This window comes from Mixophyes fleayi, chromosome 12 (genome assembly GCF_038048845.1).
Source record: "Mixophyes fleayi isolate aMixFle1 chromosome 12, aMixFle1.hap1, whole genome shotgun sequence".
Taxonomy (NCBI): Eukaryota; Metazoa; Chordata; class Amphibia; order Anura; family Limnodynastidae; genus Mixophyes; species Mixophyes fleayi.
The window spans coordinates 69633760-69659484 of record NC_134413.1 but is presented as its reverse complement, the minus strand read 5'-3'; the positions used below and the strand labels follow the sequence as shown (position 1 = coordinate 69659484).

Sequence of the window (25725 nt, the reverse complement as noted above, 5' to 3'; positions counted from 1 at the left end):
AAAGCATTTTGTTCACACGCGTGTAAAGCACATAAAGCTTATCCATATATCCTTAAACATTGTTTTTGTTACTGTGTCTGGAATGTAAATTGATAAAGTGATTTGTCCAAGTTCATAAGAAGATGACACAGGTTTAATAGCCAGACTTTACTGAGACATTTCATTCTCCATGTTTTAACATCAGAGATCTTAATCTCTGAGCAAGCTTCCTTAATGCTGCATACTATGGCCAGTGCTCCAAAAACAGAAAGGAGCTGGAGTGGAGTGTGAAGTAGCATATCGGAGCTGGAAGTAGTAGACCAGAGCTGGAACTACCATACTGGAGCTGGAGTGGAGCTGGAACTAGCATACTGGAGCTGGAGTGGAGCTAGAACTAGCATACCGGAGCTGGAACTAGCATACTGGAGCTGGAGTGGAGCTGGAACTAGCATACTGGAGCTGGAGTGGAGCTGGAACTAGCATACTGGAGCTGGAACTAGCATACTGGAGCTGGAGTGGAGCTGGAACTAGCATACCGGAGCTGGAACTAGCATACTGGAGCTGGAGTGGAGCTGGAACTAGCATACTGGAGCTGGAGTGGAGCTGGAACTAGCATACTGGAGCTGGAGTGGAGCTGGAACTAGCATACTGGAGCTGGAGTGGAGCTGGAACTAGCATACTGGAGCTGGAGTGGAGCTGGAACTAGCATGCCGGAGTTGGAACTAGCATACTAGAGCTGGAGTGGAGCTAGAACTAGCATGCCAGAGTTGGAACTAGCATACTGGAGCTGGAGTGGAGCTGGAACTAGCATACTGGAGCTGGAGTGGAGCTGGAACTAGCATGCCGGAGTTGGAACTAGCATACTGGAGCTGGAGTGGAGCTGGAACTAGCATGCCGGAGTTGGAACTAGCATACTGGAGCTGGAGTGGAGCTGGAACTAGCATACTGGAGCTGGAGTGGAGCTGGAACTAGCATGCCGGAGTTGGAACTAGCATACTGGAGCTGGAGTGGAGCTGGAACTAGCATGCCGGAGTTGGAACTAGCATACTGGAGCTGGAGTGGAGCTGGAACTAGCATACTGGAGCTGGAGTGGAGCTGGAACTAGCATACTGGAGCTGGAGTGGAGCTGGAACTAGCATACTGGAGCTGGAGTGGAGCTGGAACTAGCATGCATGAGTTGGAACTAGCATACTGGAGCTGGAACTAGCATGCCGGAGTTGGAACTAGCATACTGGAGCTGGAGTAGAGCTGGAACTAGCATGCCGGAGTTGGAACTAGCATACTGGAGCTGGAGTGGAGCTGGAACTAGCATACTGGAGCTGGAGTGGAGCTGGAACTAGCATGCTGGAGTTGGAACTAGCATACTGGAGCTGGAGTGGAGCTGGAACTAGCATACTGGAGCTGGAGTGGAGCTGGAACTAGCATGCCGGAGTTGGAACTAGCATACTGGAGCTGGAGTGGAGCTGGAACTAGCATGCCGGAGTTGGAACTAGCATACTGGAGCTGGAGTGGAGCTGGAACTAGCATACTGGAGCTGGAGTGGAGCTGGAACTAGCATACTGGAGCTGGAGTGGAGCTGGAACTAGCATACTGGAGCTGGAGTGGAGCTGGAACTAGCATGCATGAGTTGGAACTAGCATACTGGAGCTGGAACTAGCATGCCGGAGTTGGAACTAGCATACTGGAGCTGGAGTGGAGCTGGAACTAGCATGCCGGAGTTGGAACTAGCATACTGGAGCTGGAGTGGAGCTGGAACTAGCATACTGGAGCTGGAGTGGAGCTGGAACTAGCATACCAGAGCTGGAACTAGCAGAAGTTCCCTTTCCAATCTTAAGAAGCCAAGGAACAGAGGTGGTAGGGGATTTCCTGATATATTATCTAGCCTCCCATCTGAGTCAGTTAACAGCTACCTATGCCCCCATAATAGGTTGGCTTGGCTAAATATAGAAAGACACTTTCTCAACTTCAACTTTCTTGCTTCCATGTGAGGATTATCTGAAACCAAGAGACCCCATCTATTGAATGTTCTCCGTTGAATGTTCTCCATTCCCTCAAGTTTCTCTCAAGAACTGGGACTCAAGTAAGACCCAATTCAAGTTTTCATCTGAGTCTTCAACTACGACCCCAATCTGGGATAACCAAGACTACCCTCCAGGACTGTCAGGCCACCAGTTTACATGTTGGGTGCAATCAGGTATTTGAGTTATCTATGACCTGGCTGCTTGGAGACATTGGGTTGCTATGCAAGATATTCGGCGGAAAATCCCCTATTTCTTGCCTCTGTTCTTTTAATGTTTTCACAATAGACATTTCCTTGTGTCTCTACCCTTAGTAGATGTTCTACGGGACCCAAGTTCTTTCGAGGACATCTGTCTCCATTAAGGAAGGGTATGATCTCATCCCTTGACTCTCAGAGCCGTCATGAGGGGGAATTTGAAAGAGACTTGGGTACTCCACCTGACGAAACATGTTGGGTGGAGACCAGAGATAGAATTGCCCACAAGCATCATTTGCATCCGCATCAAAGAAACCGCGGATAAAATCTACTACATACGGTGTTACACATCTGATAAGACTTTCTATGATGTGTCCAACAGCCAGCCCATATTGCTGACGAGCAAGTGGCCACAGGGGCGCTATGGAATTTGCTGGCGCTATATAAATAAATGTTGATGATGATGATATGTGGCATTATCTACGTTCTCGACCCCCCAGGATGTTAAGGTAGACAGCCAAAAACTGTTTCTTTAATTTAATGGCAGGGGCTAAAGCGTTGATAGCTAAAAGTTGAAAGCAACTAGATCCCCCCTCTATTTTGGCTTTTAAGAATGACGTCTGGCATATTGCCATATTCCCGAAGTGACCCCTCTAGGAAGGCCTCTACCCACTGAGCCAGGAAAAGAACCTCCTCCATCATTTCTACAGAATCTTTCTTTGGGATCCCCGCTCCTGGCTTGACCGGACCCCCTGTCTTGATATCATAAGGAATGTTTATTTTCATTTTATTTTTCTCCCTTCTTTTTGAAGTTTATACGCTTTGGGTCTACAAATTATCTGCTAATATATGTTAAACAAATACTTAAATGGCATCCTGTACCCTCCCCCACTCTACTCCCCTCTTTCACCTCCCTTCCCCCCTTGTTTCTTTTTTATAAATACCATTTAAACATGACTTGAAGATAAGCAACGGTTTTGTGTTGCAAAGCTGTATTGTTGTATCTTGTTAATACCATTTTTTCAATAGAAAACAAAAATTAAATACAAAATTACACTAACATTTCTAATTATTAGTACAATTACACCAAATATGCTACATTTATTTTAGATGATCAGTAAACCGAAAAATAAAATCAGTTTATTATTAGCTGCAAGTAAGTAGCGGAGCTGCTACGGAGTTCCCCGGAGCCAGCCTAGAGCCAGAATTAGAGTCAATCGTGAGCCAGCACATCTGGAGTAATGCCAACCCTACTGAATGGTATAGGCACGCAATAGTGTGCAATGATATACTAGATAATGTTCACTCTGTTGTAAATTATAATGTTAATTTTCATCACTGAGGACCGTATGAAGGCATAGGGGTCTCAGACCGAGCATTTCACACTGTGCCTAGAGGTGACGGGTGGTATAATTATCTACAGAAGATGGTATGTTATTTATTATATCGTATTGGAGTAAGAGTGTCCATCGTCATCATATTAATGATCACGGTGTAATTAGTACAAATTAACCCAGTTTAAAAAAAAACAAAAAACATTTTTTGGTAACACAATATATATTGTATGTATGTGTCATTAATACGGTCAACATTATCCAGGCTCAAAAGGATAATTGTCTATAATTTGTGCTCCTGGGTTTCTGAAAACTATAACATAACAAAGTAGAATTTAAGGGCCTGATTCATTAAGGAAAGTAAGACAAAAAAAAGGAGTAAGTTTGCTCCTGGACAAAACCATGTTACAATGCAAGGGGTGCAAATTAGTTTATTATTTTGCACATAAAGAAAAAACTGACTGCTTTTTCATCTAGCACACAAATACTCAATAGCTTTATATTTACACTGACATTTAAAGTTGATCTAGGACATGCGCTACCCCAACTATAAATCTGTCCTCATCTCTTAAGTTTACCTCCCCCTCCAATGCAACATGGTTTTGCCCAGGTGCAAAGTTACTCCTTTTTTTTTTTGCTTTCCTTTCCTTAATGAATCAGGCCCTTAAAGTTTACTCAGGCCAGCGACAGAGCAGAACAAAAAAAGTGAAATTCCGATGAAATGTAATAAAATAGTTGTTATTGATAAATGCTGGAAACTGAAAGTGTGTATTCGGTGACCCAAATGATAACAGTCTGGTCTGATTAAACCTAAATGTTTTATAGTATTTTTTTATTTTTTTTTTGCTGCTCGTTAGTACACAGGATAATTTATAGAAGATTCCAGACCAGCAGTTCGTCAGCAACAAATAACCTCTTTTATTTTTCAGACTTATCCTACAGGACGGTAAAATCGCTCCTCTATTTATTTATTTAATTGCACCAGTTTCCATCCAGAAATATATTTAAGGACTAGATTGCATATGCCATGTTGAACCAGCAGACAATATTGTCATTAGTTCCTTTTGAATCTCTTCCACAATAGGAAACCTGCCAGAAGTATGGATCCAGCTTACCCAGTGCCACTTAGCTCTTTAAATGTCAGAACGGCTTCGGTTTCAGTGCGACTGCTTATTCTGTTACATAAATACAGTACATACAATAGAAAATCAGATCAGATGCAATTTAAGTATTTACATGAATGCAGAATACATTTAAGTTATATAGTCCTGATGGTGACTGCTGAATAATTGCAGGGATTATATATGTGTGCATTACTTTAAATTGTAAGATCCTTTCATTCAGGCTCTCAGTCCTATTTTGTCTATTTGTTTGTTAGTGTTTTTGTCCCAGAATTCCGTTTCAATAGCCAAAAAGGTATTTTAGGAGCTTTCTGAAGCCATGGACCCAATTATTATACTGTAATATATCTAATGTCATATTTAATTATTATATTGTCCTGTATGCATATATATGTCTTACTCTGTATAGCCTACACATGTGGATACTACTAACAGTGTAATCACAACGATTTTCTCCTGGAGAATTTGGTAACAAATTTCAGACTGTTAAAAAAATATATTAAAAAAAAAGGAATTGCAAAATCAATACTTTAAATTTATAAACGAATACACGTTGTACATTTTAATGCAGGCACAGGATTTAATTTACAACAAGTGATTATCTGTGTTCAAGGAGATAAACAAAGATAAGACATTTTTCAGCAATAATATAATTGCCGATGAGATTCACGATCAGCTTATAATTGCACAATTAATTCTTTCATTTCTTTATTTGCAATGATTATCTGTTATCTAAGTGACTCGGTGGCAAGATGATTAGCATGGCTCTATTTAGTCTATTTTAAAAAATACCAGTAACAAAACGAAAATAAAATAGGTGTTGATTGTAAATTTGCATTTGTGCAAGCGAAACATTTTTACGCTTGTGTCAAATATATAGTAAATATATACATAGTTTACATATGTTGCATTGCATACAAGTTGTAAAGTTTAATAAAATATAAGTATCATTTTGCTTTTCATACATTTAGCTAAATTAAGCAACAAAGCAGAACAGTAAATGCAATGTGCATTTGTGTGTTTCAATGCACTAAATAAAGATTTTTTTATTTGAAAAAACTACTTGTATAATATATTGGTGCTATTTAAAAGATAATAATAATAAAATAATAACAGTAATAATAATAATAATAATAATAATAATAAAAATAATAACAATAATAATAATAATAATAATAATAATAATAATAACAATAATAATAATAATAATAAAAATAATAACAAGAATAATAATAATAATAATAAAAATAATAACAAGAATAATAATGATAATAATAATAAAAATAATAATAATAATAATAATAATAATAATGATAATAACAATAATAATAATAATGATAATAATTATAACAACAATAATAATAATAATGATAATAATAATGATAATAATAAAACAAGTCTAATACATACTTTCTACAAACCATAACTATTTTGCTAAGCTCTTCCGAACAGACCTTTTAGAATATATCTCTCTCATTATTCATCTTTGCCATTCACTACATAATATTTTGTCCGTTAGATTGTAAGCTCTATTGTATGCTCTAAGCAATGGGACCTTCTGTCTTGGTGTATGTTCCTGTATTGTTGTAATTTTATCTTTACTAATATATTAATCTAATAAATAATATTTTTTAATTTTTTTTAAACACAATTTACTTGTATTAAGTATGAGATACAAAATACATCAACATGCATCTGTCAAAACAAGTAGAAACAATCTGTGGCTCTCCAACTACAAATTCTAGCAAGTCCCACCAGCCAGAATAGATGCGACTTGTAGTTCCACAACAGCTGGAGCTAGATAGGCTACCTCTGTATGAAAGGGTAGCTGGAACAGTACAATGTTCTGTAGATCTCTAGAGGTTAAAATACCACAAATGGGGAGGGTTCAAGTTTATAGGCTGTAAAAAAAAAAAAAATAATGACACCCCATATTATTTAATATTGTATATGACATACACTTGCAATTGCAGTGTTTAGTGCTATTAAAGAGGTATTATGGTATTGTGGTCACAGATAGAGCACTGATGCTCTTGAATAGCATGCTCCTTCCCTTTCAGCACTGTTCATTGGAGAGAAAGCCCCCCTAGCAGGTGAGTGAAGGAGACAAGGCAGCATGACACAGCCAGTCAGTACCCAAGCCCCCCCACTACCATCCCAGCCCCTGCAGCCAACAGCCAATCAACGTGCCTTGCCTGAGAGCATCCCAACTCCCTGCAAAATCCACGCACAGCCCCTTATATGGCTCGTCTGCCCAAATTTGGAGATCTCCATGGACACTGTGTAAATGAGACATACTGTCAGGAGTCCAGTGGCTTCCACTGCAGCGCTTAGGAACAGTCACTTCAAGCTGTACAGAAGGAAAGGGCAGGGTTTTACCAAGAGGCAAAAATCTGTGTCACTTTCCAAACTTTCCACCCACTCATTAGCGTGGGCTTCAAGCTGCACCATTGTCCTCTCTTTTTTTTTTTTTTTAACTGAGCCAGTCGCAATTTTGCAATAAGTCATCAATTTGCTCCTGCAGACTCGGGGGGAACATTGCCAGTAGGTATCGTCTTTCTTCTTCTTGTGCAATCTCATTACACTGAATGCTAAAGCAATGTCGTGCATGCATTATTTAACCCTCTAACGCCCCAATCTGTACACCTTACAGCTCCAAAGTTGCAAAACAAAATCCAACATTTCTTAGACGTCCCCTCCCCTGTGCGTAAAGTCTGCAAAAGCCTTCATTGCATGCAGAATGAATAAGCGTCTTCTCTATCAATGCAATGCTGCAGACTTTTTGCAATTTTGCTGATGTGTTTTCCTGTACTTTTCCCAGGTTGCCAGCTCTCCAGCACAAGACAGATCGCTGTAAGACCAAATGGACATTGGTGCGTTGTGTGACTTGCCTCTCCCTCCCTCTGCTGCTGGAAGGAGGATCTGAAGCCACATTCACGTCTTCCTGTTTTCTTGGAGGGTAATTTGGACTCTGGACACGCTTTTGGGGGAAGCCTGTTCTTGGACTGGAAGAGGATATACTCCTAAAACAACCAGGCAGATCCCACTAAAACAAGCCGCCGCTTTTTTTTTTTAATTCGTTTATTACGCTGCGTAAACTTTGTGACTTGCGAAAACCTCGTGCGGTTTTTCTCCCGGACCGTCTGACGTTTTTTTTTTTTAATTTTTTTTGCTGCTGTCTTCTTGGAGAGGTGGATCTCTGTTTCTGATACTGTATTATTATGGCCATGGTAGTTAACCCTTGGCAGGAAGACATTCCAGGGGTACCAGGTTCCCAGGTCAGCAACCCTCCAGGAATGTGCAATCAGGACCCGGGGGGCGCACCTCAGACACCAAATACCCCTAAGGGATCTGTGCCAGGGCAGGACCCTGTTCACTCTGGCGACAAAGGGGTGCCCAACGTTGACTGTATGGTATGTGGGGACAAATCCAGTGGCAAACACTATGGGCAATATACCTGTGAGGGCTGCAAGAGCTTCTTTAAGAGATCAGTCAGGAGGAATCTTACCTACACCTGTAGGGGCAACAGAGACTGCCCTATAGACCAACATCACAGAAACCAGTGCCAGTATTGCCGCTTGAAGAAGTGCCTCAAAGTTGGCATGAGGAGAGAGGGTGAGTACTGCTAGGGGTGGGGACACTTTTGGGCTGCAACATCTACAAGCACTCAACCCTAGCTATCAATGCTTCCTCCTCCCCAGTGATCTTCTTCAGAACATAACCCCTTAAACTCCTTTCTATGGGGAAACTACAATTACGTTTTTATAACAAATATATCAAATGTTAATTATGTATGAATGAAGACTGCCCTTATAGCCTTTGTTTCTACCCCAATCTATGTTAAGAGGCGCTGGTAACAATTTGTTTAGTTAAGATAATCTTCTTTTAGTGCAGAGGGTTTTATGGAACACTTTGTAAACTTTGCAGAAAAGCAGAAACCAAAGTAAGTGACACAGATTATTTTGTCTGTAATTCCATCCCTATCACTACAATGTGGTAATGTATTGCAGAATATATAAAAGATTACGTAAGATTACTGAAGTGTTTTGTAAAATGATTTCATTTTAAGTGTCAGGAGACTGTTCTATAACTGCTATATAACTCCAAGCGTAAACGATTAAAACAGCCATTAATAAAACTTAAGTGTGTACTTTAATATCTGTGCATGACCACAATAACTTCAACATTGTTTTAAGTACTTCAAATGTAAAACTTACTATAAAGTGTACATTAAGTACTTTATGGGGATTAATATAATGTGGAACAAATTAAAATAAATACCCAAAATTACTTCTGGAACAGATAGGCATGACAGCTGAGCAGACGTTTTTAATTACATTTGAGATTAAAATATCATTCAGCCTGTAGAACTTCAGGGTACTTATTACAATTGAAAAAAATAAACAAATATTGTTAAATGTATCAACTCAGGAAAATACTGTTTAATATAAGATCAAAAAGTTGTCAGACTTTTATATTATTTAAAAAAAAGTTGCTTAACAAATGGAATTGCCCCAGAAATATTACACATATAGTCTTATTATGGGCTGATAATTAACTGTAAATCAATCCCATTATACTGTGTGTCTTTATAGTCTGCCTGGTGGGTTATTTTTATTTGATTAAAGCTGACTATAGTCTAGCAATAAATTAATTTTCTTCAAAACCACTCTGTAATTTGTTAGACATTTCACATAAGGAAAAAGGCACGCAGGCTAATTGCAAGATATAAATAACAGGGTATAGGGTGTATATTGGACGTGTGGTTCCACTAAGTGAGCTTATCTATAAAGGCATTTAAATCAAATAAAATCATTTGTTTTATCTGAATGTTCACAAAGGATAGTATTAACTGTGTGACTGCCACACCAGTCAGTGTTTAATGGCAATGCACTGCAAACCAAAGTGATCTCTGGTAATGTCTGAGATCATAATAAGACGTCACTCTGTTCTGAATGGGACATATCATTTGTTGCAATACATGCAGGATTACATGTGTAAGTTTATATAGCAAAAAAACAAGAACAACCTGGTCTAACAGCATTCCTATAGCTTATCAACACCCATAAGTGTATACAGGGCTGAACAGCTACAATTTACACTTAGCACAACCAGTCAGCTTTTGCAGAGCCATGAGATACATTAAAATGCATTCATATTTTCAGCGTCTATAAATCTGATCTGCAGCAAGCAAAAAAAATTGAATTGCTGTTTCATTGTATCTTACCCAGGGGAAATATCACCTATCCCTGTCTGCTTATATATAATAATTTCAGCAGGAATATTTATATCCTATAGCAATTGTTTTGTTTTGTTTTTTTGCCTAAATGAATATGACACGTAATGAGAATTTTTAAAATGTTAATATTTTAAAAGTTAAAAACTGGAAATGAACAATTGTTCAAAGCAAAAGGTTGAAAATATTTATTCGTATGTGTGCTGATAAGTCTGTATATAAATATATATATATATATATATATATATATGTGTGTGTGTGTCTATATATATATATATATATATATATATATATATATACATACATGCGCAGTGCTATGGCGTATGCTGATGCTCTCTAAATAAATGTAATATATTAATGAAATATATTACTTTATTTATATATATATATATATATATATATATATATATATATATGCATGTATACATGCTTGACAAGCATGTATACATGCATATATATATATTAAGATAACTAGATAATGCTAATTACCAAAGCAGAATATGTCTGCTCACCTATACAATTCTGCAGATATTAAAGTATATTTCCATGTATCTAGGCCCCCCCAGCTGACTGTTTCCTTCCCTGAATTCCCATTGACACTGTGTTTCCCAGCAGTGTTCTGCAGCACTCCCTGCAACTTTATGAATAAGTCATCTACACATTTAATCTAACACGGATCCCATGTGATCATACATGAGACGTCTCATGATTCTTTACAGATGTGATAGTAAGAATCTGCCTGTGTCTGAATCCCAGTGATCATTTCAGATCTCCCAATAAACTCTCACACGTGTGCAGTTCTAATTAGTGTAGAAATAGATCTTTTTTGCATTTATATTTATTTTTCTCCAAAGTAAATTTTTGTCCAATAAGGAAAACAAAATAAACTAGATTTTACTGAATTATTCATAAGTATTACAATATAGCTGTATTATTTATAAACCCCTCTGTTTTCTTTCAAACTTATTGTTGAATATTGTGATTGATAATAATAATAATAATCATCATAATAATAATATATATGCAATTTTAAATATATTTATCATTTGCTGATCTTTTAAGTGAATTATTGTAAACTAAACACAAACACGTGTACAGAGCCCAAGAAAGAGCAACACATTTATACACTCACATTTAAACATAAATGTTACTAACATGTTTTTACTATAAAGTAAATCTGGAATATAAGAAATGAGTAATAATAAAAAAAACAAAAAAAAACCAGCAACACACAAATACAGTATAAATGCTCTAAACTGTTCTCATGTATTTTTCTTGAACAAACAGATGAAATACTTTTTTGATCTATAACCGTGTTATTAAATTCTCATAATACAAATTAAATGTAATATTGACATAAAATAATAACACAATTAAAATGACAAAAAAATGAATTCTGGTCATTCTTTCTGAAAGACAGATAAAATTGTCTTGACAAATCTCTTGTAAACCAGAAACCCTTTTTCTAATATGATTTGATTAAATCATTTGTCTTTTACAAAAATAAGTTTTATAGATAATGGTTTCAGAAATGTTAGACTAAACTTTGATTTTGTATTTTTTTATTCAATGATAAGAGTGTTATCATTGACCTTTTGAAAAGTGAATGTATTTGACTTATTGAATTATGTAAAACTTAATAATGTAACATACATTAGTTTCTGGTAGTGAAAAGGAGAGGAGTGTGCCCACCTTTAATCATTAGCTTTATAGGCGTTAAAGTTGAACATTTTAACTCTATGTCCGCCTGCCTAATTGTCCAGCATGTTTTTATTCACAAAGCCATTAGATCAGTATAGTCTGTTGTCTATTTGTTTCACAAATCTATCCAGAGTCAAATAGAATATGGTAATACCATTATGACTTCTGATATCACTTCCTGCTTTCACTTAATCCTCCAATTATTGGGGAACGTCTTCGCCAAGAATTAAAATATTTGTGGACTTCAACAGAACGAAATATTATTTTCCAATTGTTTTGGATAACTAGTTTGTTTTCTTAGTATATAACACTATGAACATTGTCTATTCTCCCAAAGCCTTAGCATGCCTTAAAGGTTTGTCCGGGATTAGAGCACCTGAACTCCTTGGCTAGTTACTTAAATGGGTTTAGTTGTTAAGGTGTTTTGTTACTATACTTGTATTGTTTTGGTTTTTAGCTGGTCATTCCAAATGGTTAAATGGTTATAAAGACTTCTTAGGATTGTGTTTGGGCTCTCGATCCCTATTGCATTAAATCCTCCCCATATCACATTACAGGGTCAAATATTTAACTGTAGACCATTACTTAAACTGGGTTTTGCAGTATATGTAAAAATAGAAGGGGCGCCATATCACACACTCCCTTCTGCAATGAATTGTGGGTGGATTTTTTTTGTTCCCATTAGACTCAATTTACATTGAGACACAATTCCTTTTCTGAAAAAGCCACCTACATTTTACCCTGTGTGGTTCCTCTTGTTGCAAAAAATAAATAATCCCTGGGAAGTTCGGCTATTTCAAAGAGCTCCCACCGCTTTTGCCAAGGTTGTATCTTTAAAATCCGCCTAAAACAACAGTCCTTGCAAGGCACAAACTGCTACTGAGAGTGAATAACTGCTGTCCTGTGATTGAATAACTGCTGCCCTGTGATTCCGTGGACTGACCCAGGGACTGTTGTGTTTGCAGAAATTTTGTTTTTCTAGCTCCTGGTAGCAATTTGTAAACATCCACAAAAAAAATACCAAGTTAACGTCATGCGTTTACAATAGTACAGAACCAAAGCTGCACAAGAGATTTGAAAAACATAAACAGATAAATAAAAAAAACTAAAACAAAAATTAAAATGACATAAATAAACAATTGTCAACAATTAGCCTTTATTTGATAAGATCTTTCACTAATTGCTGATCAAATAAGGTGGCACTTCTACAGAGCATTGTGTTAGAAAAGTTTAAAGACAGCTACTTGTCCCCTCTGTTATAGTGCATAGAGATTAAATAGTATATTTTGTTTTAAATTATTATACTTGCTCATCAGTTCTGATTAATGAAAGGGTACAGGATGGGTGCCATTTGATCCCCAATCTAAACACCTTCCAATTCACAGAGGGTTAATGGTCCCCATCGTCATCTGATCCTTACTGTAAATAAATTGCACAATATTAGGTCCCACCATTGAGAAAGCGTCTTGAATGACAAGCTGTCTAAAACAAATCAAGACAACTACAAGTTACTCTGGACAGTTTCGGAATTTTTTCTCGTCTTCACTTTTGACAGCCAGGTGAAGTTTTGTTCTTGTTACAATGTAATTAAAATAGCGATATTACAGGAGTCGAAAGTCCTGATTTTCTGGAGAGACAGGCAGTGATTTAAATGGCTTCAGTCAATCGGTTTTAAATTTTCTTTAAATGACAGATATAAGTGACTAAAACGGAACACTGTCAAGCAGCAAGAGACGTGCCTGAGGCATACAGTGCTGAGAGTGTGTATCAAACAAACACAAATAAAAAGTTATGGTGGGTTTGGAAGAACAAAATCTAGACTTTCGTAAAGAGAATATTTTGGATATGGGACAAAGTAAACGTCACATTTTGGAGCCATTAAACAAATATGTTCTTTGGTTTTTTTTTTGGGTTTTTTTTTTTAAAGGTAGAGGCAGACAAAAAAGTGTGTGGATTACACTTGGTCCAGAAACCTATGCAGATCTGTAACGATAAATGTTAGCTCCTGGGGCAAGAAGGAAATGTGACGCCCTTCTCCCCACAAACCCTCAATTGTAGCCCAATTAATGTAAAAAATTAATTCCCTGTGTCCCCCCTTTATATTTGTGCCCCGGGCGGCTGCCCGTCTTGCCCAGCCCTAGTGACGGCCTTGAACCTACGGGTAGGAGAATCAGCTTCTCACTAAAATTGGCCCTAGTATGTGTGTCTGTTTCTGTGCCTGTGGTAAGGTAATTAGATTGCAAGCTCAACTGTAACAGGGACATATGTAGATGGTCGAACATTCTCCTACTGTAAAGGGCTGTGGTATATGTAGGTGTTATATGACATAAATAATGTTTCATGCGCACTTTAAGGGTTATATTTACTAAACTGCGGGTTTGAAAAAGTGGAGATGTTGCCTATAGCAACCAATCAGATTCTAGCTGTCATTTTGTAGAATGCACTAAATAAATGACAGCTAGAATCCGATTGGTTGCTATAGGCAACATCTCCACTTTTTCAAACGCGCAGTTTAGTAAATCTAGCCCTAAGAAATTTTTTTTTTTTTTTTTAAAATGCCACCCTATCCATTTAATAAAAAAATAAATTAGTAATTAAATATGCAAAGTATCTTAATGAAACATCTTACACTTAATTTACTCAAACACAGCTGTTATCTCCCATATATTTTAAATTGGACCCCCCCCCCCCCACCATCCTGGTATTAAAAGAGGAATTTTGCTGCATATAAACAACAGATGAATAAGGCATTAGGCGTTTGTATGGAATCCAGCAATTGTACCAAGCTGAACGCTGCTTTCTAAAGAGCCTGTCAACTCGCCACAATAGAAACTACAGTACGTATCAGAATTCCTCAGCGGCCAGAGATGGATAAATTACTCAGAGGGTAAAAATACAGCTAGAGGGATTGTTTTTTTTCTTTTTTTGCATTTTAAAATGATGTCTCACTTTTGTGGATAAAGTACTGTAATGCATTGATGCTTATAATGTGGTTATTACCTCTAGACAGTGGACTTTGTCATTGCACATCTAGACTAAAATGACAGCGCAACTATTAATGCTAATTTTACAGTCAATTCATATTTCGAACATAAATTCATTATTCCACATATTAAAAAGAGAGGAGTGCTGTGCAAATTGCAATTTACAAGGGGGAGGAGACAAAAATCTATGCTCTAGATATATTAAACAATTAGGTAATAGATTAAGAGGGTGATTTATTAAAGGTGGGACTTTATATCAGTGTTCTTCCTGTTCAATTTGGTGGGGAATTAAAAAAACAAGACTCATATTCCGTTTTACCCACCTGATCGGGCAAAAAGGAGGTCCCAGGGATAACCATATCCTTTTTCTGAGCCGTAAAAATAAAGCAAAAATAATATCTTGGAAATGTTTTGCAGTCAGTGCATTAATGACAGTGAATATGTCACTGCATGGTAGCACAGAGGTTAGCATTGCTGTCTGACTGTGGTCATAGGTCAAACTAAATGCATGACGTTTGTATGTTTGTTGTTGTATGTATGTTTGTATGTTGTTTGCTTGGGTTTCCTGTGAGGGCTTCAGTTTTCTCCTACAGTCCAAAAACATTTTATTCGTTTATTTTTTAGATTGTAAGCTCCACTTGAACAGGGATCGATGCAGAGGATTTAAACCTTCACTGTGAAGCGCTGCATAATATATTGCCAGATAACATGGAGTGCTTACCTAAGAGGACATTAGGCTCACTATTAGAAGAAAGAGGGTTCACTATTAAAGGAATGAAGCTTCGCTATTAGAGGAATGAAGCTTCACTATTAGAGGAATGAAGCTTCAGTATAAGAGGAATGAAGCTTCCCTATTAGAGGAATGAAGTTTCCCTATTAGAGGAATGAAGCTTCACTATTAGAGGAATGAAGCTTCACTATTAGAGGAATAAAGCTTCAGTATTAGAGGAATGAAGCTTCCCTATTAGAGGAATGAAGCTTCCCTATTAGAGGAATGAAGCTTCCCTATTAGAGGAATGAAGCTTCACTATTAGAGGAATGAAGCTTCCCTATTAGAGGAATTAAGCTTCACTATTAGAGGAATGAAGCTTCAGTATTAGAGGAATGAAGCTTCAGTATTAGAGGAATGAAGCTTCACTATTAGAGGAATGAAGCTTCCCTATTAGAGGAATGAAGCTTCCCTATTAGAGGAATGAAGCTTCACTATTATAGGAATGAAGCTTCCCTATTAGAGGAATGAAGCTTCACTATTAGAGGAATGAAGCTTCACTATTATAGGAATGAAGCTTCACTATTAGAGGAATGAAGCTTCACTATTAGAGGAATGAAGCTTCCCTATTAGAGGAATGAAGCTTCCCTATAAGAGGAATGAAGTTTCCCTGTTAGAGGAATGAAGTTTCCCTATTAGAGGAATGAAGCTTCACTCTTAGAGGAATAGAGGTTCACCTTTAGAGGTAATAATGTTCACTATTGGAAGAAAAGTAAGTTCTTCTTGTATAAGATACTGAATATTATATCCAGGTAGAGCAACATTTGCTAGTAAAACATTGCAATACATACCCAAATGTTCAATAAGCATTTATTGGTTTACAAAACATTAACAACATCACAAAGTTAGTGATAACTGCAGCAAAGTCTTCACACTGCAAAATATTGTATTATGTGGACTTTGTGATATGTTAAATCAATAAGAGCAGTACAGTTTAACTTAACATAGTGTGTGTCACTGTTACTGTTTAATTCATTACATTTCTAGTTAGACTTAGAGGTCATTACTATATTTCTATAACCTAATCCGGGTTTCCCTGTCCTAATTATCTGTTTCGTAGCCAGATTTAAGAAAATAAATAAAAAGGACGATAAAATAACATGTGTGAGCTAAATTGGAATTTTTTGGAGGATAAAATAACAAGTTCGGTGTCCACAGTCTTAAATCACTATTCTGTATTGTTGTCAATGCTTAGAAGCTCAGATTGGTTGCAGGTTGTCGTAGCCCCTCCCACTTGGAAGTTGGTTAGGCATAGGCATAGAATAACAAGAGCATCCTGACTGGCTGTAGTATTAATCCAATCGGGGCTCAGCTGCACAGAAAATGTGTTTTGTGATTATAGGTGTTCAATCCAGGATAAAGATAGACTTTGAGTTGAGCAAATCCTACACCTTTAATTAAATACAGTTGGACACGTCATGTAAAGTATATAGTGGTGACTGACAAGCCACGCCCACCCATGACAAGCCGCGCCCCCAGATGATCAATCAAATGATTAATTTGCTGCCAAATCCTTTTGGGAATAATTAGAAGTTACATGTTTATCAGTTTGGGACCAGTTTTGTGCATACTTGGAAAACTCTCCCGGAAATGTCCGAAAGACTACCGAAATTCGAGTCGGTCTCACGGACTCCCGCATCCCGCAACTTCTTAGCCTAAATGACTCGATTCGCGGTGAATTGCGTCATTTTGGCCCCGCTCCCCGCGACAAAACTGCGTTTCCGTCGCAGGGCGGGGCCAAAATGACAAGTTTGCCCGTGCCCCGCCCCTCCCACCCTCTAGTCACGACCCTCTCCAGGACTACACTTGTCGAAAGTAGGCAAGTATGGTTTTGTGCCAGTCATTAAAACATGGGGTGTGGGCTTTCCTCTATTCCATGGGAAAAGAATATCTCCTTTTAATATAATTGTCTAACATTAATTTATTACTATAAAGTAAACACTGCAATTTACTGGGAAATGTAGAGGTAAAATTTTCAGAAAGAAGTTCAATGTTGATACTTTAAACCTGAGTCATTAAGGAGAGAAAAGCATAAAAAGAGAGTAACTTTGCACCTGGGCAAAACCACGTTGCATTGGAGGGGGAGCTAAATTTCAAGTGTGGGGACAGATTTATAGTTGGGATAGAACATATCCTAGATCAACTGTATATTTCAGTGTAAAAATAAAGCTATCAAGTATTTGTGTGCTAGATGGAAAAGAAGCCAGTATTTATCTTATGTGCAAAATAATAAACTAATTTGCACCCCTTGCATTGTAACATGGTTTGTCCAGGAGCAAATTTACTCCTTTTTTTGCCTTACATTCCTTACTGAATCAGGCCCTATATCTCAAACAAAATCATATTGTTTGCTAGAGATTTTTTATAAATAAAGCTAGATTTGGGAATGTAAACATCGAGATATCCCATCACCTCCTGGGAACCTTTCAAAATCGATAGCCAAAACGTTTCCACTCGACACGGCAGCTAATCGGTTAAACCATTTGCCAACATCTCATCAGCTCAATGAGCGCTTAATATATTCAGTTCACTTGACCTCTCTGGAAAATTACCATTTTATATCAGAGGATGGGCCTGATTTGCACTGAAAATAAGAGTCTAGCGAGAGACAATCCCGGCTGCTCTATGACGCCCGTGACACAATTAATATAGCTTTTCCCTTTGCGGTTTGCTTTTCAAAATGAAGAATCAAGTTCATTGGAACGGAGTATGATTTGCATGGCAGATACTATTTATTTGTTACTCTAGTAGTGATTTGATTATTATTATTATAACTTTTTGTTATAATGTGATTTGCAATTGATTTAGTTATTTTCGTGCTGTCTTCTGGTAAAAAAAAAAAAGGAAAAAGTTGTTTCTAACCTATCTACTTGTGGCCTAAAGATTTCAGCTGACCTTTTAGAAGTGAGTGTGAAAAGATAGTTGTGTGGGGCCTCTTACTTTGCTGAAACAATGTTGAAAAGCTCTGACGCTTCGGCCTCCTGCATGCACGCGTCAACTAGGCGGCTGGATGGCGTCAGCGGCACCAAGACAATCGCTCTGTGAATTACGGGCCGGTTCTTTGGACCCGAAGCCACGCTACAAGCAGCGGACGACAACTCTAATGCGAGCATTGAATTGGGACTTGAATGGGTTAATTGCTATTAACTTCCCGGGTTGCAAGAGAGACCTGGACGGTTGTTTCCCAAGCCCCCTTTCTCGTTATGACGTTGCAGAATTATGATCAATTCGCCTCTGTAATTAGATTGTCGAGCAGATGTGCAGACTGCACTTAAAGCCAAGTATCCATTATTGTAATGGGTCAGACTCCCAAGTGCTGTGAAAGGTCCTCCTCCCTTTCAAAATGCTAACTGGCTTTTATTATTCTATGTCCTAATATACAGAAGACATTATATATATATATATATATATATATATATATATATATATATATATATATTTATATATATACTGAAATTGATATTTTATGCTGGCTTTCTACCTCAGTCTCAGTGATTTTATTCTGTGCTGCAAATCAGTAGGTAGTTGTGTGATCAGTTGCTCAAAGCCCACGTGGACGGCATGGTGGCACAGCGGTCAGCATTGCTGCCTCACAGCGCTGGGGCCACGGGTTCCGTTTCAACCAGAGCCGTGTCTGTGTGGAGTTTGCACGTTCTTGTTTTTGTAGTTTTCTCCCTCAGAAGAGATAAATATACTGGATGGTTAATGTTAGTGGGTGTTTGTGGTATTAGATCGTAAGCTCTAGTGAGGCAGGGACCGGTGGGAGTGATTTAACATTGTCTGTAAAGTGCAGCGTAATATGTTGGAGATATATAAAGGATAATAGCAAAGAGCCTTCATTAGGCTAAGTAAACGAATGAGGAGCTCACCAGTTAAGACATCACTTGACCTGTTTATTAAAATAACATTTTATTTTAAAATAATGGCTGCCTGTTACTGTCGTGTGTTTAAAACCATATTAGTCATAAAGAGTTTATTTGAAAATGTACCATATATTTTTAAATGGCCACATTTAGAAGCCACTTGGACACAGATGATCCTCAGCTACCATTTAATCAGTATTTTGTTATGAGGTAATAAAACAAGATGGCTGAACTTATTACCCACAATGCAACCAGATGGATCAATAAGAGATGAATGTAAAATAGGCCTTAATTGCCAGTCCTTTGTGAGTTATAGGGATTTCTGTATCTATTTATTAAAGAGCCAAAAGCCCTGTTTTTGCCGGACATAGGGCATCGCCCTATCTATCAAGAGATTACCGCTGGCTGTGTTATTACTGGGGGGGTTTCCACACCACGCCGCCAGTGGGCGTGACCAGCATGCATGGGGCCGTGGCTATAATTTTATACAGTGCTTGGCTGCTCTCCAACTCTTCCTATCCCCATAATATACATGGGCAATGCTGCGTGCACTACTGTGAGGTGCACACAGCTCTCCCTTTTCGAGCAGAGCCGTGTGAAGCGGGGGCAGGGTCCAGACACCTTGATTATACAGTGCCCTAGGCTTGGAGGGGGGTTTCCAGGCACTAGGAACACCCCCCACCTTTTGCCTATGCCAACCTCGATAAAAGTTGTCCTGCAAGGCATAGGGAAGCCTGTTTGACAAGGCTATCCTTCACCTATTATCTCAGTACGGAAACAACAGAAGATCATCAATAAAAACTGCTTTATTATGTAAATAAAACATTTTTCAAATGGGCGTTCTGTAAATCAATTTTTTTTTTACAATTGATATCTATTTTTAATGACTTTTTTTATTTAGTTTTTTTTTACTAAGTGGAACTGAAAGCCAAAATCATGGCTTTCTGTTACCTGCTAGTCGTGTCACGCATGCGCCTATCCCCCGCGACTGGCCCGGTAAAGTGGTACATTAAGCCTTACCGCTCCAGGACGGTGTTTTCGAGGGAGCCAAGTGTCATTCAGTGTCACTGGAGATATTTTATTGATAAATTGCGGCAATAAGTGATTTTCTATCGTCGAGATAAGCGGAGATAGAAAGTCAGCAGGCTGATAGAAAGAAAAGAAAAGCAAATGTGTAATTGTGATAACATCACTACTTGTTTCTGTAAGAAATTATGTAATTACCCCTTTTCTCGTCAGTGTTTCAAGTTTGTTACCGCAATCCTTTCTTTAAGCCTTATGTGCATTAAAGGTTAATATCCTGGGGCCTGATTCATTAAGGAAAGTTAAGTAAATAATTGAGTAAATAGTCTCCTGGACAAAACCATGTTACAATGCAAGGGGTACAAATTAGTTTCCTATTTTGCACATAAGTTAAATACTCGTGTAGCGCACAAATACTTGATAGCTTATTTGTACGCTGAAATTTAAAGTTGATATTTGTATTTTTCATGTAAAAAGAGAGAGTATTTAACTTATGTGCAAAACAGAAAACTAATTTGCACCCCTTGCATTGTAACATGGTTTTGTCCAGGAGACTACATACTCAATTTTTTACTTAACTTTCCTTAATGAATCAGGCCCCTAATTAATAATTGTGCTTTAATAAAATTTCTGTAGAGATCTCAAGTTTACCCTTTTTATGTTATTTTGGGATTAAATGTGAAAAATAGACCCGGTTCCTCCATTATGCAAATATAACCCCTTTCCTATATCTGACCATTGAGTAGTTACACCCTTCAGTATAATGTATCTAACATGAGCCTGCGCTGGCGGTTTGTACTGAGTAACGCAGGATAGCTGGCTAATCGCGCTTCTAGGTCCAAACTAGATGTTTGTTTTGTGACACGCCAGGGAGGACCGAGCTTAGATGAAGAAGTGTGTTCTCCCAGTCCCAGCGTATCATAAACTGTGCAGGAAAAAGTAGGTTAGATACACTCTACTGTAGAGCGTATCTAACCAACAGTTAGAGACAGCATAGGGCTTACGTTTGCAACATAAATCTTCTAGGTCTATGTTACATACTTGACGGGGCTATTTATTATTAAGCATTGATAGAACTAGTTTTCTATCACTAATACCTTGCAGGGGCCGCTGAGTGACAATCAGCCGCGTCCTGAGATAGCGTTGGGAGGATTTGCCGGAGAAGTTGGGATTTAACCCATTGATAGAGATACAGAAGCAAAGTCTCCTGTACACGTTTTCCATGGAGGAAAGAGGTTTCTCCCTTTAATAGATCTTTTCCTTTAATTTACTATTAATTATTAATTAATAACTTAATCAGAGGTGAGGATTCAAAGTGATTATTTGATTTTCTGGTTGAAGAAATGTTACCCATCCTTGATCTAATGGCACCAAATTCAAGCCTCACGGACGTAATGAAAAAAAAGAAAAAAGTTACATGTATGTGAGCATTGGAGGAAGATTCAGTTGACGGCGCTGTGGTGCACAGACATTGCACCGCGCACATTCGTGGCATTTACGGTAGAAATCTCCGCCGTAGTGGAGTCTCGCGGACGTTCCGGAGAAACTTTGCGGCTAATTGAATCTTCCCTGTCCCTTGGTCAGGCTGACATTAAGTCGTACCTCACAAGATTTTAAAAAGCAAAATCGAGGAACAAAATAATCCTCTCCTACATGTACCCAGTCATTTTCTGATAGACAATGCTCCATTTGCGGTCAGAGAATTGGGAATCTATTTCCAATGCATAGCCTATGCATAGGACAAGATGTACGTAACAGTTTTTTGTTATGTATTGCAACCTAAAGGCACATGCTCCTAATAGGAATTACAGTCTAACACAATGTAAAACATTTTCTTGCAGCAAACTCGGGTTTCAAATACAATACGGCATAGATTACTCAGCTAGCTGATAATGCTTAGCTAACAGAGATCTTAATCATCTGTTCTCTAATTTACAATATATTCTATGGGGTATATTTACTAAACTGCAGGTTTGAAAAAGTGGAGATGTTGCCAATAGCAACCAATCAGATTCTAGCTGTCATTTATTTAGTGCATTCTACAAAATGACAGCTAGAATCTGATTGGTTGCTATGGGCAACATCTCCACCTTTTCAATCTCGCAGTTTAGTAAATATACCCGTAAGTGTATTTTATCAAATTGGAGAGATTTATAGTGTTCTAGTTAACATAACATTATTTTTAGGCTATGAGGTCATATAATACTCTTGTTGGTTGATTTTCGTTTATATATGCATGTATCATATATATATATATATATAGCAACAGTATATGAATATTGTGTATCAGATAAGCAGCTTTGCTTGTACACAAAAAAGAAAGGTGTTGCCATGGGTCATAACACACTTGTTTGATTTATACCTGTTTATTAGACACTGGTTCGGAGCCGTCACACTATTATTAGTGTATTTTTATCTTTTGGGAAAAAGCAGCCATTGTTTCCTGTCACAGGATTCTTAGGCCTTAGCGGGTCATGTGAATATTTCTTTGCTGGCTACTGGCTACGTCAATAAGGAAATAACTTACATGAAAATCATATGTCGGAGTTTACAGGCTAGTTAGGAAATGTCTCCTTTCGACACACCAGCCTGTGGTCTAGCCTGTGGCCATTTCAACGTAAATAAGTCCATAGCTATGTTAGGTAATCACTCAGGGCTTTAGTTTATAGTGAAAACTTGCAAAAAAATTAAAAAAAATTCTGTGTAAATGTGTAAGACGGCAGCGTAAATTCAATTATCCATCCTTCAGGACTTGAATAGTGATCCACTTCTTGTCTTCTCTTCACAGCAGTCCAGCGTGGACGAATGTCTCACCCACAAACCAGCCCGGGCCAGTACCCACTGAACAGCGTTGACCCTTACAATGGTCACTCGTACCTGACGGGATTCATCTCCTTGCTTCTCCGGGCAGAGCCCTACCCAACCTCTCGCTATGGAGCCCAATGCCTACAGCCCAACAACATCATGGGTATCGAGAACATTTGTGAGTTGGCTGCCCGTTTGCTTTTCAGCGCCATCGAGTGGGCAAAGAGCATCCCCTTCTTCCCCGACTTCCAGCTCTCCGACCAGGTCTCTCTGCTGCGCATGACGTGGAGTGAGCTCTTCGTCCTGAATGCGGCCCAGTGCTCTATGCCCCTACACGTGGCTCCCTTGCTAGCAGCGGCAGGCCTCCACGCCTCGCCCATGTCCGCCGACCGAGTGGTGGCTTTCATGGACCATATCCGGGTCTTTCAGGATCAGGTAGAAAAGCTGAAGGCACTTCATATTGACTCTGCTGAGTACTCCTGTTTGAAAGCTATTGCGTTATTTACACCCGGTAAGTAATATATTTATACACTCCTACAGTTGTCTACAGTCAAACAATAATAATCTACTATAATTTGAATTTATGAGTAGTGAATACTTGTGGAGTCTAGTCCCCATTGTCTGGAAGAGTGCAGTCTCTAGATTCAGAAACATCATCATCATCACCAGTTATTTATATAGCGCCACTAATTCCGCAGCGCTGTACAGAGAACTCATTCACATGCGTCACTGCCCCATTGGAGCTTACAGTCTAAATTCCCTAACATACACACACAGATTAGGGTCAATTTGATAGCAGCCAGTTAACCTACCAGTATGTTTTTGGCGTGTGGGAGGAAACCAGAGCACCGGGATGAAACCCACGTAAACACAGGGAGAACATACCAACTCCACACAGATAAGGCCATGGTCGGGAATCAAACTCATGACCGCAGTGCTGTAAGGCAGAAGTGCTAACCACTAAGCCACTGTGCTGCACTTAAGCTGGGCACAAACTGTATGATCATCCAATACAGCATTGTTTAACAAATTGTTAAAATCAGCCATAGCTTTTATTTTGTTTGGCCAAATCGTTCTGAAAATGTATCGGGTGGCTCGTTAAACGTCCATCGAACAACGTTGGATCAAAATGTTTTTTAAATCTTTGGGCTAGATTTACTAAGCTGCGGGTTTGAAAAAGTGGAGATGTTGCCTATAGCAACCAATCAGATTCTAGCTTTCATTTATTTAGTACTTTCTACAAAATGACAGCTAGAATCTGATTGGTTGCTATAGGCCACATCCCCACTTTTTCAAACCCGCAGCTTAGTAAATCTAGCCCTTTGTGTGAAGTCATTGGTCTTTTGTGATCACTGATTGGATCAATTAACGATAAAAACATTCCACAATTTGGTTGCCAAATTTGTACTTAAATTGGTTGGTGATCATTAAGCGACTGAATTGTCGGTCAGTAAAGAGTAAATCTTAAAATCCCTGGCCAGCTTTAGTCTAGCCTTTAATAAAAAAAAATGTCCTGCTCCCTTGGCAATGTAATGTAATCTAAACTTCTCTTAAATGAATGTTTAACACCAGGGGGTATATTTACTAAACTGCGGGTTTGAAAAAGTGGAGATGTTGCCTATAGCAACCAGTCAGATTCTAGCTGTCATTTTGTAGAATGTACTAAATAAATGATAGCTATAATCTGATTGGTTGCTATAGGCAACATCTACACTTTTTCAAACCCACAGTTTAGTAAATATAGCCCCAATGAATAATGATGGCCACAGACAATAACTTTCTTCCTTTCTGAACAATTTAATTGCTGAACAATGAAATGAAAGAGCAATTGAATCAAGCATGGAACCTTCCTATTTTCTAGCAATCTAATTGATGTGCAATCTGATTGTTCATCAACAACAGAATGATCACCATACACAAACTATAACAATACACAAACTATAACAATACACAAATTATTACAATACACATGTTTCAATCCGATCCTATCGAGATGAACATTGTCACTCCCTCCGTGATTGGATTTGTGAAATATTTGCCCATCTAGATATGGTTTGATAATTTCTTACCCATACACATAACTATTTTGCAAGGGGTGCAAATTAGTTTATTATTTTGCACATAAGATAAATACTGGCAGTTTTTTCATGTAGCACACAGATACTTGATAGCTTTATTTTTGCACTGAAATGTAAAGTTGATTTAGGATATGCCCTACCCCAACTATAAATCTGTCCCCACATTTTAAATTTACCTCCCCCTCCAATGCAACATGGTTTTGCCCAGGTGCAAAGTTACTATTTTTATGCTTTGCTCTGCTTAATGACTCAGATCCTTATTGTATAAATTGGCAACATATAGCGCTGTGTAAATGGGGATAGTGCCTTCGATTTCACCTTAAAGGTCCCCAAAATTGAAATTTTCAGATATGAACCATTAAGTTAAAATACCATGCTTAGTGCTGGCCTAACATCCCACTGCAACTCTGTTATAAATTAAAGTGTCACCTTTCCACTCCGTTACTGACAGCTGAAGCTCCTCCCACATCTATAGGACAGTGTCCTGATGGGATCTGATTTAGGTCAAAAAGCTTAAACTGCAGTGATTTGAACTGCTGTGACATCACAGGCCCCGTCCCTGTGCCTGAATTTACCAATCCACACAGTGCAGGTCTGGCATGCACATCTTCCAAGCT

The 25725-nt window shown here is 38.2% G+C and overlaps 1 protein-coding gene across 4 annotated transcripts in view; it reads left to right on the top strand.

Annotated features, from left to right (window-relative positions):
• Positions 1-6905: 6905 nt before the first annotated feature.
• Positions 6906-25725, top strand: part of LOC142108184 (nuclear receptor subfamily 2 group F member 5) — a 31134-nt gene continuing 12314 nt past the window's right edge. The window contains exons 1-3 of one of the 4 annotated variants that reach the window (XM_075191806.1): positions 6906-7193; positions 7471-8264; positions 23017-23541. In XM_075191806.1, coding sequence (XP_075047907.1) covers positions 7871-8264; positions 23017-23541 — 919 coding nt within the window. In that variant the 5' untranslated portion in view covers positions 6906-7193; positions 7471-7870. Of the gene's footprint in view, positions 7198-7470; positions 8265-22810; positions 22868-23013; positions 23542-25725 lie in introns of those variants that run through there. The other 3 variants (XM_075191804.1, XM_075191805.1, XM_075191807.1) reach the window with 3 other exon arrangements.